Source organism: Mya arenaria, chromosome 7, assembly GCF_026914265.1.
Source record: "Mya arenaria isolate MELC-2E11 chromosome 7, ASM2691426v1".
NCBI classification, from domain to species: domain Eukaryota; kingdom Metazoa; phylum Mollusca; class Bivalvia; order Myida; family Myidae; genus Mya; species Mya arenaria.
This window is the reverse complement of record NC_069128.1, coordinates 30,233,293-30,247,226: the sequence shown is the minus strand read 5'-3', so window position 1 is coordinate 30,247,226 and position 13,934 is coordinate 30,233,293. Positions and strand designations below refer to the sequence as shown.

Below are 13,934 nucleotides of genomic sequence, written 5' to 3'. Positions count from 1 at the left end.
CAACACTGGTCCACGGGGGGCAGATAACTATAGTCTTGAGACAACAGTGATAGTGATCCACGGGGGGCAGATAACTATAGTCTTGAGACAACAGTGACAGTGGTCTACGGGGGGCAGATATCTGTGGTCTTGAGACAACAGTGACAGTGGTTTACGGGGGGCAGATAACTGTGGTCTTGAGCCAACATTGGTCCACGGGGGGTAAAAAACTGTGGTCTTGAGCCAACACTGGTCCACGGGGGGTAAAAAACTGTGGTCTTGAGCCAACACTGGTCCACGGGGGGTAAAAAACTGTGGTCTTGAGCGAACACTGGTCCACGGGGGCAGATAACTGTGGTCTTGAGACAACAGTGACAGTGATCCACGGGGGGCAAATAACTATAGTCTTGAGACAACAGTGACAGTGATCCACGGGGGCAGATAACTATAGTCTTGAGACAACAGTGACAGTGATCCACGGGGGGCAGATAACTATAGTCTTGAGACAACAGTGACAGTGATCTACGAGGGGCAGATAACTATAGTCTTGTGACAACAGTGACAGTGATCTACGGGGGGCAGATAACTATAGTCTTGAGACAACAGTGACAGTGATCCACGGGGGGCAGATAACTATAGTCTTGAGACAACAGTGACAGTGGTCTACGAGGGGCAGATAACTATAGTCTTGAGACAACAGTGACAGTGATCTACGGGGGGCAGATAACTATAGTCTTGAGACAACAGTGACAGTGGTCTACGGGGGGCAGATAACTGTGGTCTTGAGCCAACACTGGTCCACGGGGGCAGATAACTGTGGTCTTGAGCCAACACTGGTCCACGGGTGCAGATAACTGTGGTCGTGACCCAACACTGGTCTACAGGGCGCAGATAACTGTGGTCATGAGACAACACTGGTATACGGGGACAGATAACTGTGGTCGTGAACCAACACTGGTCTACGGGGGGGCAGATAACTTTGGTCTTGAGCCAACACTGTCGATCGAGGCTTAGGACAAAACGGTAAAAGAAAAACCCGGAATCGTATTCGTGCTATGACGTCAGTTGGTAACAGTGCGGTGGGATTAAAGTGGGGGTAACAGTAAAAATTGTTGCCCTCAGAAAATTACTATGTTATTAAGGTATAAGAATGTTCACACAATACATTTTAAGAAATGATATAAAATTTCCTTCTTCATACCCAAACTTAAAACTAGAACTTTATTTTAGTCTCCTTCGTTCTTCAACCTGGTGTCTGTGCTTTTCTAACTGTTCTTCTTTTTCTTTCAGAAAACAAAGCCTTAGCTACTGCCGATTGTGGAGGGAATTATGACGATGGAGCGAGGTGGCAAAATATTAGACTGGCCCATGGTTGCGGAGTTGTTCCTGCTTATAACCAGTCCAATAGCACTGTAGAGCTTAAAAATATGTCTGAGGTATGAAATGTCAAACACTGTAACTGTTTTATACATCGTGTCACCAATCCAGTAGCATAGAATACCTCACATAATACCTTAGGTATTAATTGCACTTTTGCGACGTTATTTGTACATATGCCCGGTCGCTAGATGTGGAAGGGCTTAAAAATATGTCTCAGGAAAACAGTGCCCTACATCGACGTTATTTTTGTTTATGTGTTTAAATGTTTATCTAGCGCAAATTCCTTGAAATCTCTCTGAGATATAAATTGCTCGACAGTGACGTTATTTTAGTACAAGTGTTTTACCAGTCCGTTAGCTCCAATATCTTAAAATATATCTGAGGCATAAAATGCTCTACAGTGACGTTATGTTTGTACTAGTGTTTAACCAGTCCACTAGCATCGAATATCTCAAAATCACTCCTAGGTTTATAGTGCCCTACAATGAGATTTTTCAACTAGTTAACAACACCTGATAACCATCACAACCTTTCATCAACCCTTACTGGCTGAAATGATGTTCGCCCCTTTTTCGTCTACAGTGTAGAATTTTGTGTATAATTGGCTTAACGGTTTATTGTTTCTTAATTGTTTAAAAATCTGATAATTTGAATGCATTGAAACATGATGTTTACTTCAAAATATTTCATGCATTAAGTCATGACATTTTCTTCAAAATCCTATCTTTATTAAGACAATGATATTTACTCCAATCTCCTTCAAATTGTATACATTGATGCGATAAAATTTATTTTAAAATTCGTCAAATTGTTTGCATAAAGAAAGTAACATTTACTAAAAACTCCTACAAATGTTATACATTGAAACGATGATATTTACTTAAAAAAAACCTATAAATTGAATGCTTTTCAGACAACATTTGATATACAAAACTTCAAGGAAATTTTGGATATTACCGTGAATTTGACAGACCCAGCTTTTAACTTAACGGAAGCAGATGTCATATACGCTGCTGATATTCTCTACCATTACCTGGACTTTGATTTTGGAAATACTGAGGAGGTAAGACTTTGTTTTTATTAACTTTTTTTATTCCAAGTTTTTGAGAGTTTCCCTAATTGGAGGTATTTTAAAATCGCTGTCGATTTAAACATATTGCATTCATCAGCGTTTATGTACTTAACATAAAGACAAACAGAAACGCATGTACAATGGAATCGCTGTTGATCTTGGGAATTTTACTTATTTATGCAATAAAATACTTCACTAGCAATCACTTTAAACTAAGATATGCAAAACACACATTTGAACACTACAATTAATTTATACCATCATTTCAAACTTTACGAACTATTTCTACTGTTGTACCGGCAATGAGGCTTAACATCCGAGGTTGTTTTCGATGAAAAATGACCGACGTATTCCGATTGTGAATGCATGTGAAGATCATATTTTACGTGTGAACCCGTATACATTTCGTTTTTATTTAAAATAGCCTTACCGAAAAATATAATATATATACATAACAGCTGTTTGGTTAATACAAAAATCTAGACGCAAATGAAACTCATTCATATAAAAAATATGGAATAATTTCCCTATTTGTTTTTGGACTAATACTGGTTTGAATATGACAGGTGATGGACTATGTTTTTAGTATTACTAACAACATACTTCGGACCAGCCCTGAATCAATAGACCGCGCCCAGAAGATTTCAAACGCTGCGAACAGGTACGAGGTGAATGTATTTATAAATGAAAATAAAATTATATAGATTTTGTTATATACATATGTTGTGGGTGTGTGGAGACGATTGTTTATTTGAGAACGAGGTGTTCAATGAAGCGGGAAAATGAGAATAGGGTATTATCAACCAATCAATTACTCTCAAAAATATAGATCAACACACATAACCAGTTTGTACGCTCTGACGCACTCGGACATTGACGGGCAGTAACGCATATAGGACAATAACCAGGTAGCACGACACTAAACACGACAAGACAACAAAAACACAAACAATACAAAACAATATACCATACGAAACCATACCAAAAACGGATAAAATACGGAAATATGCACCTTACTGCACACATCTAAGAGAAAGAGAAAGGTATTTGTATGTGGTCAGGTCCAACATGACATCAACGACTCCTTGCAATTCACTCGAGACTTCATTACGAGCGAGATAGAAGTTCAAGATGGATTAGGTGATAATGTAATTGAAATAAATCTCATAAAGGTACAGATATAATATTTTAAGTTCCTATCCTCTTTCAGGATTATTCTATCAGTTGATGACCTAACGAATCAAGTTCAACTATCCACCAGCGACTCCTTGCAGTTTATTCGAGACTTTATTGCGAGCGAAATATGGGTTCAAGATGGATTTGGTGACCTTGTAATTGGAATAAATCTTAGTAATACGACTGCTAAGATGATAGAACAAGACTCTCTTTCATCTATAAAAAATCCGGATGATGTTGATGTTCCGACTGTTGATGCAGCTATTTACCTTGATGAAAATTTGGTCAAAGGTAAATAGTTGTTCTACGTAAAAGTATCATATAACATATTTGTATTTCCATTTCAGGGTAGAAATATAGAAATAGGTACTTCATTAGTCTTACAAATCTTTCTTTAAGATTTGGTATTTAAAAATAACATAGAAAATTTTTGTGCTTTAGAGCTAATCCTTGTAGGTTCCACAGTATTGTTAAAGGCAATAACATAAACAGGATTCGATTCTATGAAATTGTATTGGGAAAATATTGTTTATACATATTTGTGTTATTATGTTTTTTTTTCCGTTTTTTTCCAGGAAGTTCGTCGAGACTCACCTTTCACATTTATGCAAAGACCGACATATTTTCAACTGCTGGAAATCGATTCAAAATCAACAGTAAAGTTGCTGCAGTCAGATTAACAAAGAATGGCAGAAACATTGTACAGTTGGGGGATGATTCTGTAACGTCGGTGTTTCATGTTTTTGAGGTTTGTTTTACCTCTTTATATAAAAGGGACAAGACACATGATACAATTGCAAGAAAAAAAGATACTTGTCCTAATTTACATACAATTAGCATCATTGTGTACAACGCGATTAATCTTAAATACTGATGTTTCAGCTCGCCTACAACACGCGTATCTTTCGCAGCTTTTATGCATTTTTCCTTTTTAGAAATTTACTGGTCTTGTCTACTATGTAAATCCAAATAAGTTTAAAAATAGCGACAGCATATTTATATGTACTCGAAAACAGATATGATTGAAAGTGGGGGACCATTATTTGCTATTTTCAAACGACAACACTCTGAGACAGCAACATGAGTGTTGCGTTTATTCCTTTAATCGTGTCAAATGATGTTTTATCGGGCTTCTAGTAGCCCGTATTGACAAATCTAGGCTGGGTTTGAGGAAATGGTGTTCTTGTCTGATGTTTGGATCATCTTACAGTCTTGTCCCTTTCATGTAAAACCCTTTAACAGAAACATATCCAATGGTTAGAAATGATATTTTTCATAAAAAATGATGGAACCAGAATTGGCTTTTAAAGATAATATTTGCTTTAATACATGATAACAGTCTTTAAAAGACAAATTTGCATGTAAAAAGGAATATATTTCTAATAATTAAAGCCAGTAAGCATGACCTTCTATCTTTAGGACCACAGTCACCTTGTTTGCTCCTACTGGGATTATTCTGCAAACGAGGATGCAGGCGGTTGGAAAACTGAAGGGTGTACTATGACGTCATCAGTCGACAATATTGTCATCTGCAAGTGTAACCATCTCACAAACTTTGCGGTGTTAATTGTAAGTCAACTGAGTTTTAGTACATGCTTTCATTTTACATAATATATTTCCTCAATATCAATATCATCAACATAATTTTTAAATGATAAACAAATATTGTTACCGTTTATTTAATAGCTGAAAAGGCACACATATTAAATTAATGATAGGTCTTAAAATACTTACAGTGATCAACGATCGTCTATTAGGGTAGAAATATAAATAAGAACTATTGTTTTTGATATTTAGTTATCATTTTCGGTAAATTATAATAATTGTTTAAATTGTGGTACTGCGTATGAGTGCACCTTTAAATAGTAAAGGATAAGGGCCATGCGTCTCATACTCTGGCTCAGTACATGATCAAAAAGGTGCCCTAAACCAATCCCTGTAGTTTGATTGGTTCATTATATCCATTTCTTTCTGTGGCAATGTACGAGTGGAAATTGTATCAGAATGGAACCAGTTCGAATCTTGACCGCACGAAGCTGGGACTTGCATGTTACCTTTATTTTCCTTTCAGGATCTTAAAGGTGGTAGTGGAATTTCTGAGGCTGACAAACTTGCATTAGGAATTATCACAAAAGTTGGACTCAGCATATCAATAATAGGCCTCGGGCTTACCATCCTTACGTTCATTGTTTTCAAGTAAGTCGACTTAATCATTTCATGAATTGAAAATAAAATGATATAAATTGTGTATCAATTTTGTTTATTTCTCGAGCACAAAAATCGTCAGAAATAGATAAAATAATCCTTTTAAAAGTACTGTTTACTGACATAACAATAAGTTGATAATAACAATTGACGACCTCCTCACAAATGTGCTGATCCACTTAATGCGCCCTATTGTATGCCATTATGAAGTTCGACAATAATGTCCCTTTTATAAAATTCAACTTGAACAGTTGCAATCAGCAGTTGTTGAAAGATGTTGTGATATGCAGCCTTGTTCATTTCAAACACCGTCCGCTGTACCATGATGTGCTTTAAAATCATATTTCGTATGTACTGCCGACGTTGTCACGGTCAGCAATTGTCATGTCCCTGTTGTGCTCCACAATCTTATTCATTAAAACGCAACGTACGCAATTGGCAATTGTCGCAGTCAGCAGTTGAAATGTCTAATCTTATTCATAAAAAACGTATGCAATGTTTGTCGCAGTCAGCAATTGTTTTGCCCCTGATTTGATCCGCAATATTTTGTTAAAACACACTCTACGCTTTAGCAGGTGCGCATTTGTCGTGGTCAGTAGTTGCTAATGAACTTGAGTCCGTCCATAATGTTCTTTAAAAACACCTGGACGTTCTTAACTATGTTCACAGGCACTTGCGCAATGGTCGTGGTCAACAGGTCTTGATTAACTTGAGTGTGTCAATGCTGTGCTCCGCAATATTGTTCCTTGTTGGTGTGGAGCGGACAGAGTCGCGTGGTGGATGCATCGCTGTGGCTGTAAGTATAAAAGATTTTACCTTCCGTTTAGGTAAGTATATTCATATGTTTTAACGCGACTGTGAAGACACAAATGCTTAAATGTAGAGTCGATTGCCTTGGTAGAATCTAGACCATTACTGGTGTCATCTTTGAAAACCACACAGACATTGCTGCTCTGTGGGTCCGAGCCCCGTTTCTAGCCCTATACATTACATGATATAGAAACCTTACTACCAGACCAATATATTCAAGTGAACGCTATGGTATCAGTATTTTAGAAGTTTGTATATTGACTGTTCGATTTTTCAGCTTCAAAAATTTGCATGAAATTTACGCCATTTGCATCCAATATTTCGTTTAACTTTTTTAATCTGCTCCTTTGTTGTTGCAAATTTTTACTCTTTTTAAATACGTTTAGATTGCGCCGTTGGCGTTTTCTATGAATTCGAAGACGTTGAATTATAACATATAAGTCTTGATTTGCAACCCGTTATCGTGTTTGATGTTGTCTTAATTAAAAAGAAAGTTTTACTTCTATATTTTACCACATTTGATCAATAGTTTAGCGCTGTAATTTACATGTGTTTTGTTTATTTTGAAGTTTTAGACATTCATTAGAAACCTACTGGATGGCAACACGTGTTCGTATTTGATAGCGCCCTTTTCTTCTTGATCAACTTTTACACATGTATTATGATATAATTTCATTAAACCCAAAAGCGTCATTTTATTCTATACAGTGATTTGATAGTGTGATGTTTTCAAATAGGTTATTCTTATAAATTGACACTTTCCACAAATTATTCGTAAAGAACACCATGAGTCTTGTTCATAAAACATACATTGGATAACATGTTCAACTTAGTGAACTCAAAAGTACAATTGCATCCATGTGTATTTTCTATTTAGTTTAGTTTCCTGATTTCTTTTAACATACTTTTGGAGTACCAACATTGTCAAAACTTTGTCTTTAACGAAAATGTTTCACCAAGTGAAAAATATCTTAGTTGCTTGGTGGATGTCATCCTTGAACTGGTGTTTGGGCGAGAAAGACCATCGAAAGTAATGCAAATCAGATTGCAGGTGCCTTAAGAAACATGTTTATTCGAGTACATTAAAATAAAAATCATTTAGTGGGTTTTTCCTCTGTGTACTCCGGTTTCCAATACTAGCATTAGCTCAACCATTTGCGTTGAATCGTGCTTACAAGTGCAATAATTGTCCATTAACTTTAATTACAACCTTAACAAACTGCAACAAACTTGAAATGTTTAAAACAGGAATATACTAATTCGAAAATCAATATTTTGTAGGCACTTCTTCATTACTTTATCATCGTATCATTCATGTGGATGCTTGTCGAGGGGATCTTGCAGTACCTGCGATTTGTCAAAGTATTAGGAACATACATTCCTAAATTCATGATCAAGTCGATGATACCGGCATGGGGTAAGAACTCTTTTTTGTATCAATTGTTTTCAATTGTAGTATATATTATAAAACTATGGAAACAAAGTAACAAGCCAAGTAGGCATAAGGATAAAATATAAACCCAGTTAAAAGACGCAAGGCAAGAACCAAAACGACACTAAAGGAGAGACCATTCATCACAAACAGACGCATCGAAATGGCTTTACTGATAAATATTTGGAATACCGCTTTGGAACGGTCATTATGGATATAATTGAGTAGTATTTATCAGTTGGTAGTTTCAATTCAAACCAAACCGTTTCACTGACAGTTCCATGCCCACAATATCGACATTTAGTTATTTTGAACCTCTGAAGATGAAATATAAAGAAAAAGATTTATTTCACATCCATTAAGCCATATGTCCCATGAGGATAAACAATATTTACAAATATTTGCAATGGTGCATACACATACATGATAAGGAGAAGGCACGCAATGATTGTTTAAACAATACTCTAAAGAAAATAATAATACTTGTTATAAAAAGTTATCTAACATTGCAATAACTGTATACAATTGTATTATTATAGAATAAGTCAGACTTGAGTTGATCACAAAACCATTAAAAGAACTTTACGTAATGGAACAAGATATTATGATGCTTGCATGCTTAGAATTATAACAGATAAATGATTTATAAATACATATTGTTTGCATATGTTTATACATTAAATGTGCAAGTCTATTAACATATCTAACCATATAGGGGCAGACCTAGCCACTGGTCGTAAACGAAAGTGTGTCTAGGACTTTTGACATGGTGGCATTCAAAATAAATATACACAATATCCATATTGCGCAGTAAATACAACGATGAAAACGCACTATATATTTACATAACATAACAAATACAACACAGAATAAATAAATGATAAGCCCTGTAAATTTTCGATTAGTGTGTGATGTAGCCAGAAGTGTTTGATAAATATAATCGATTAACAGGTTTACAAAGGGTTAAACAAGAACAGCTAACGATGACTCACGGCCACATTAACGCAATGCAGGAGACAGTTTCATTTATTTTAAAGTTGTTGAAATTTATGTTCTTATGTGCTTTTTCTTTCTTTCAGGAATACCCTTGATTCCTGTTATTATAGTTTTGGCTATCGATTATGATATGTACTACGGTGGAAAAGGATAGTAAGTTTAAATGAAACTTATCTATCAGAAACTGCATATTATTAATATCTAGATCCAATTTATAGCTTTAAATGTCTTCAAAAATGCAACAACTCGCTTTCACTTTTATTAAAACTTGAACCAATTGATATTTTCAGTTGCTGGTTGTCAGGAGATCCACTGCTGTATGCATTTATTATTCCAATAGCGGTCGTTATTCTTGCAAACCTCATCGTCTTTACGTTGGTCATGTGTAATTTGTTTCGACGAAAGAAGAATACCATGATATCAAACCAATCGGAACGCAAGATGGCATTCTTGCACTTTCAGGCTGCTGTCTCCATATTTGTCATTCTAGGTAGACCTTATAGTTTGCGATTGTAGTTAGACTAAAGAATACGAGTGTTTTCGGGTAACTTGTTTTTTCACCAATATTGAACGTATGTCGGAATAAAAAGAAAACAAAATCGCTGCTTAACTACATATGTACTATTGCATTATTTGCACTTACCTGTTCTCTATGTCGTTCAAAGATAAGCCGGCTGTATTGATTTCTGTCGTTTTCGGCATTGGTTGTGCCTGACTAGTTTGATGTCTATAAAACTAGCATTTTCAATAACTACAAAATCGTAACAGAAATATGTAGATGCAACTCCGAGCTTTTGATAACTATGACACTTAGCACATGGCACCATATGTCATATAACTAAAACATGTGCCTATTTAACCTTTTGATAGACGAAGAAAAAAAATGACGTCTTGCGATTATTATCTTTTTAATATTATAAAACCAAGATATATCAAATTCTGAAGCAATTAAATTCCTTTATCAGTTAAGAATGTTGTTAGCTACTTAGGGACTGTCTTTCAAATTATTGTAATAGCCATGTTATCACCATTGCTACGGCGTGGACATCCTAACATTGGCCATAGCAAAAAACTGTTCAAACTATTCAAAAGGAACTTGGTATACATGGTTTCAGATATATGTCGTATTTAAACCAAAACTCATATATGGAGAGGATTACTGATGTTTTTATTGTAACAGCGTAATATATTTCAGCAAGTGAGTAAGAAAAGTTATATTTCACCGTAGGCGCCGCGGAGAGCATATTATAAACGGTTTTGATATTTATCAAGTTACAAACTTGTTCGAATGAGGTGAAACAAAGCTGTGTGATAATTCGCTTCATTGCTGCATTGTTCCAACATGTTTCTATATGTTATATGACTCGTCACGTTCCAGGTCTGACGTGGGTGTTCGGTTTCATGACTGTTGATGACACCAGGATTGTCTTCCACTATCTGTTTGCGCTGTTCAACGCCTTCCAAGGACTCTTCGTCTTCTTGTTCTTTACTCTCAGGGAAAAGCAGGTACATTTGGGTATTTCAGTATTAGGCAACAGTGATTTAAACGGTTTCATATGCAATTGATTTATTTTAATGTTTGCCAAAGCTTCACATATATGGTTCCGTTGTAGTTCAGATATGTATACATACATTCATATAAAGCTCAAAACATCGGATAGCTCGAGGTTTTAGGTCGGGCCCCTCGTCCTCGAGTTATTGCAGTTTATAAAGCAACTCAAATTATTTTCTTTAAATGTTGAATATTATTCTACAGATTCGTAATGCCTGGAGAAAGTTATGCTGTCCTAAATCCGTTTACAAGTCTGCGACAAGTTCAGAAGGATACAAAGGCAAGAGTGCCAACTCCGACACCAAAAGTACGGAGCCTTTGGGCCCAAGCTCAAACAGTACAGGCTACTCCAATGGGGGGCGCCAGAGAAGTGACATTTAGACTTATGATCATATTTCATGGGTAGAAGCTGAAGCGTTCACTCTCCTCCTTAGTGTAATGCTAAAAAAACTCTCCACATTCACCCCTGGAATAAATCATCTATCACTGTACATAACGCACATTTCTTGAATTTGTAGCTCATCTGGTTTTGGTTTTCACGAAAACATTTTATTTTTTGTCATATCTTTGTTGTCGTTATTGGTGCATTTGCAATATACGTTGGAGCCATTTAAAATATTTCTTTGAAATGTAACTTGACTATATGTTAAAACTTATTCTAGCTATAAATTACAACCCTTTAACATATTTGTCCGATGAGTTCATGTTTCCAATGACAATGCGCAAAGATTTATATTGAGTTCTGCCTCTTGGTCAATTGGAAAATCAGGTGAGCGTTGCTGTTTGTTTCGATGCTTGTTTTATTTTCATTGTGGTCGAATCTTGAAACTATGGCATAACGTCAATAAAGACTGAGATATAAGCTGAATTGCATGCAATAAGTCTTTGCCATAATTCCATTGTACTCATTATGTTGCCCTGTACCTGTCGGGTGTTCCGGGTAAATTTAAAAGGGGTTTTATACATACTAATTTGAGAAGAAGAAATTCTTTGTGTTTATTACAAGCTTCTAATCTCGTATTAAAGAAGGCCCATCCGGGTTCAAAATGTTAGGGAATTCCTTTTTGCCGCTGTCAAATAGTCAAAAAGAAGTTGATACAGCTTGGCGTTTGCCCAGTGCCACTAAACCGGGTTTATGTTTAAACTGTTTGCTACTGAGCTTGTTTCTGTAGCTTTTTGCATAAATACTGATATGCATGTGTATTCTCATTGTCAGACATTCCTTATACTCGATTGTATACTGCACTGTGTGGTCTATACTATATGTTTGCGGTTGGAACTGTTTTGTACATTTCAACTTTGCTTATATAGAAAATTGGAATGAAATCTATTTTTGTATATTGTTTATTACATCATATACACTTATTGCAGTCCCGGATCTACGTTTGCTGCCATAACACAAATTGTTAGTCACAAATTTAATTTTATTTTTTAATATCAGTTTTTGGAGTTGATATTTAGTTTTTTGTACATGTATATGTTAATATTATTGACCACGTAACTTTATGAACCTTAAATGCACTTATTTTGGTAATAAAAAGGAATGCTTGTTTATGACCTTCTTGTCTACTTGTCTCTCAGGCAAAGTATAAGAACATTTTACAATCCACATATTAAATGGTGCACAATATGATATTTTAATATAAATAAAGTGATGGACATTTTTTTTTAACTTTTAATGAATTATGATGTTTATCTTGTTTAACTTTAGTGATCAAAACAAAAGAAAAACATACGATGTGTGTATAGATTTAATAGATATCATCTTTTATAAACAAAATAGATCAATTATTAGATAATTGGTCAAAGGTTTTTAAAGTTAAAAAAAAACTTCAAAATATCACTGTCATTTTCTATCTCTACACGAACCGTTGACTTGTTGGTGTTTCAATCATAAAAGTCCAAGCATAATAGTGCATTTGAGTTGGCACCAACCTATAAACACGAACTATAGACTTGTTGGTGTTTCAATCATTAATGTCCAAGCAAAATACTGCATAAGAGTTGGCACCAATTTATAAACACGAACCATAGACTTGTCGGTGTTTTAATTATTAAATTCCAAGCTTAATAATGCATTAGAATATGCACCCATCTATAAACACGAACCATAAACTTGTTGGTGTATCAATCATTAAAGTCCAAGCATAATAATGCATTAGAATTGGCACCACCTATAATGTGCGCCATTCATATGTACACATTAATAGACGTTTTTAGTTTGGAAACGTATTGCGCCTTTCAAAGAAGAGTAAGGCCAGGTACAACTCTTCCCATTTTATACAAAATGTTGATAGGCGATGTCCCTTCCCTGAAATGAATTCAATGCACGTAGCATGACACTTGCACAATAATAGACCGTTCTAGTCTAGTTCAGTCCCACATATTCACACCTCAACTTCCATTCTTTAAATGCCTTTCGGCAATTCCGTTTATCAATCGATGAACGCAACATCTTCAGATATGTTCGGATCGCAATTCATCGCATGACAATATATATGAAAACTATTGATCTTGATATTGTTTGTATTGCGTTAGCAGGTCCCATAAATATAAATCAACTTCAGGTGTTAAGTTATTGTATTTTAAACGTATTGTTGCAAAAAGTGTCCAAATTTTACGTTTAAAAGCGATTTCAAGTTGTTGATTCTTTCCCGCGTTATTGTGAAGTAATTTGAAAAAAAAGTTTCCGGTTACAGTCGGGTCGTTCTATTAACAGGATAAGTAAGAAAGTATTACTGAAATGTTATCCTATAACATCCTGTAGCTTTCATGGAAAGAGAATGCGCTAAGCGATATTGTGTACTTTTGATTTATATCTTTAGGTATATGATGCATATTTATGTAAAATTTGGATGTTAGGTAACCCCTAGATTATTTTGATGTCGCTTAGAAGGGTTTGGTACGTAGAGAAAAAAACTTAAATAAAATTACAAGCTTTTATCGGCAGTGCAAACGTGTAAAGAATATGTCATTACACGCTCAGTCATACAAACTGCAATAACGGTATAACATTGTTGGATCACGAAGTTCATATATAAGTCATCAGCCACTGTTGACTTTTCAAACGATACCGAGATCACACCTCCATCATTAATGACGCAACGCCATTTGTCCAGGAGTGGTCACCTGGTGACGCTATATGTTTCCATATTTTATTCCATATTGGGTTTATAATCGTTATATTATAACAAACATAGCGTCTTTTTTCGATTGTCTTGAGTAAATGAAACATTTCAAATTAGTGTTGGCGTCTGGATAAATGTTGCAGGTTTCAAATATAGTCCATCACCAAAAATCATTCAAACTTAAGTTTCCAATAATAGCACACC

At 35.3% G+C, this 13,934-nt stretch overlaps 1 protein-coding gene across 3 annotated transcripts in view; it reads left to right on the top strand.

Annotated features, from left to right (window-relative positions):
* Nucleotides 1-12,154, top strand: part of LOC128241757 (latrophilin-like protein 1) — a 51,642-nt gene extending 39,488 nt beyond the window's left edge. For all 3 annotated transcript variants that reach the window (XM_052958830.1, XM_052958828.1, XM_052958827.1), the window contains 13 exons: nt 1,270-1,415; nt 2,273-2,422; nt 2,998-3,092; nt 3,642-3,898; nt 4,183-4,355; nt 5,027-5,176; nt 5,679-5,803; nt 6,482-6,608; nt 7,904-8,039; nt 9,134-9,203; nt 9,341-9,540; nt 10,429-10,556; nt 10,807-12,154. In XM_052958830.1, the coding sequence (XP_052814790.1) occupies nt 1,270-1,415; nt 2,273-2,422; nt 2,998-3,092; nt 3,642-3,898; nt 4,183-4,355; nt 5,027-5,176; nt 5,679-5,803; nt 6,482-6,608; nt 7,904-8,039; nt 9,134-9,203; nt 9,341-9,540; nt 10,429-10,556; nt 10,807-10,983 (1,934 nt within the window). In that variant the 3' untranslated portion in view covers nt 10,984-12,154. The remainder of the gene's footprint in view (nt 1-1,269; nt 1,416-2,272; nt 2,423-2,997; nt 3,093-3,641; nt 3,899-4,182; nt 4,356-5,026; nt 5,177-5,678; nt 5,804-6,481; nt 6,609-7,903; nt 8,040-9,133; nt 9,204-9,340; nt 9,541-10,428; nt 10,557-10,806) is intronic.
* The last annotated feature ends 1,780 nt before the right edge of the window (nt 12,155-13,934 follow it).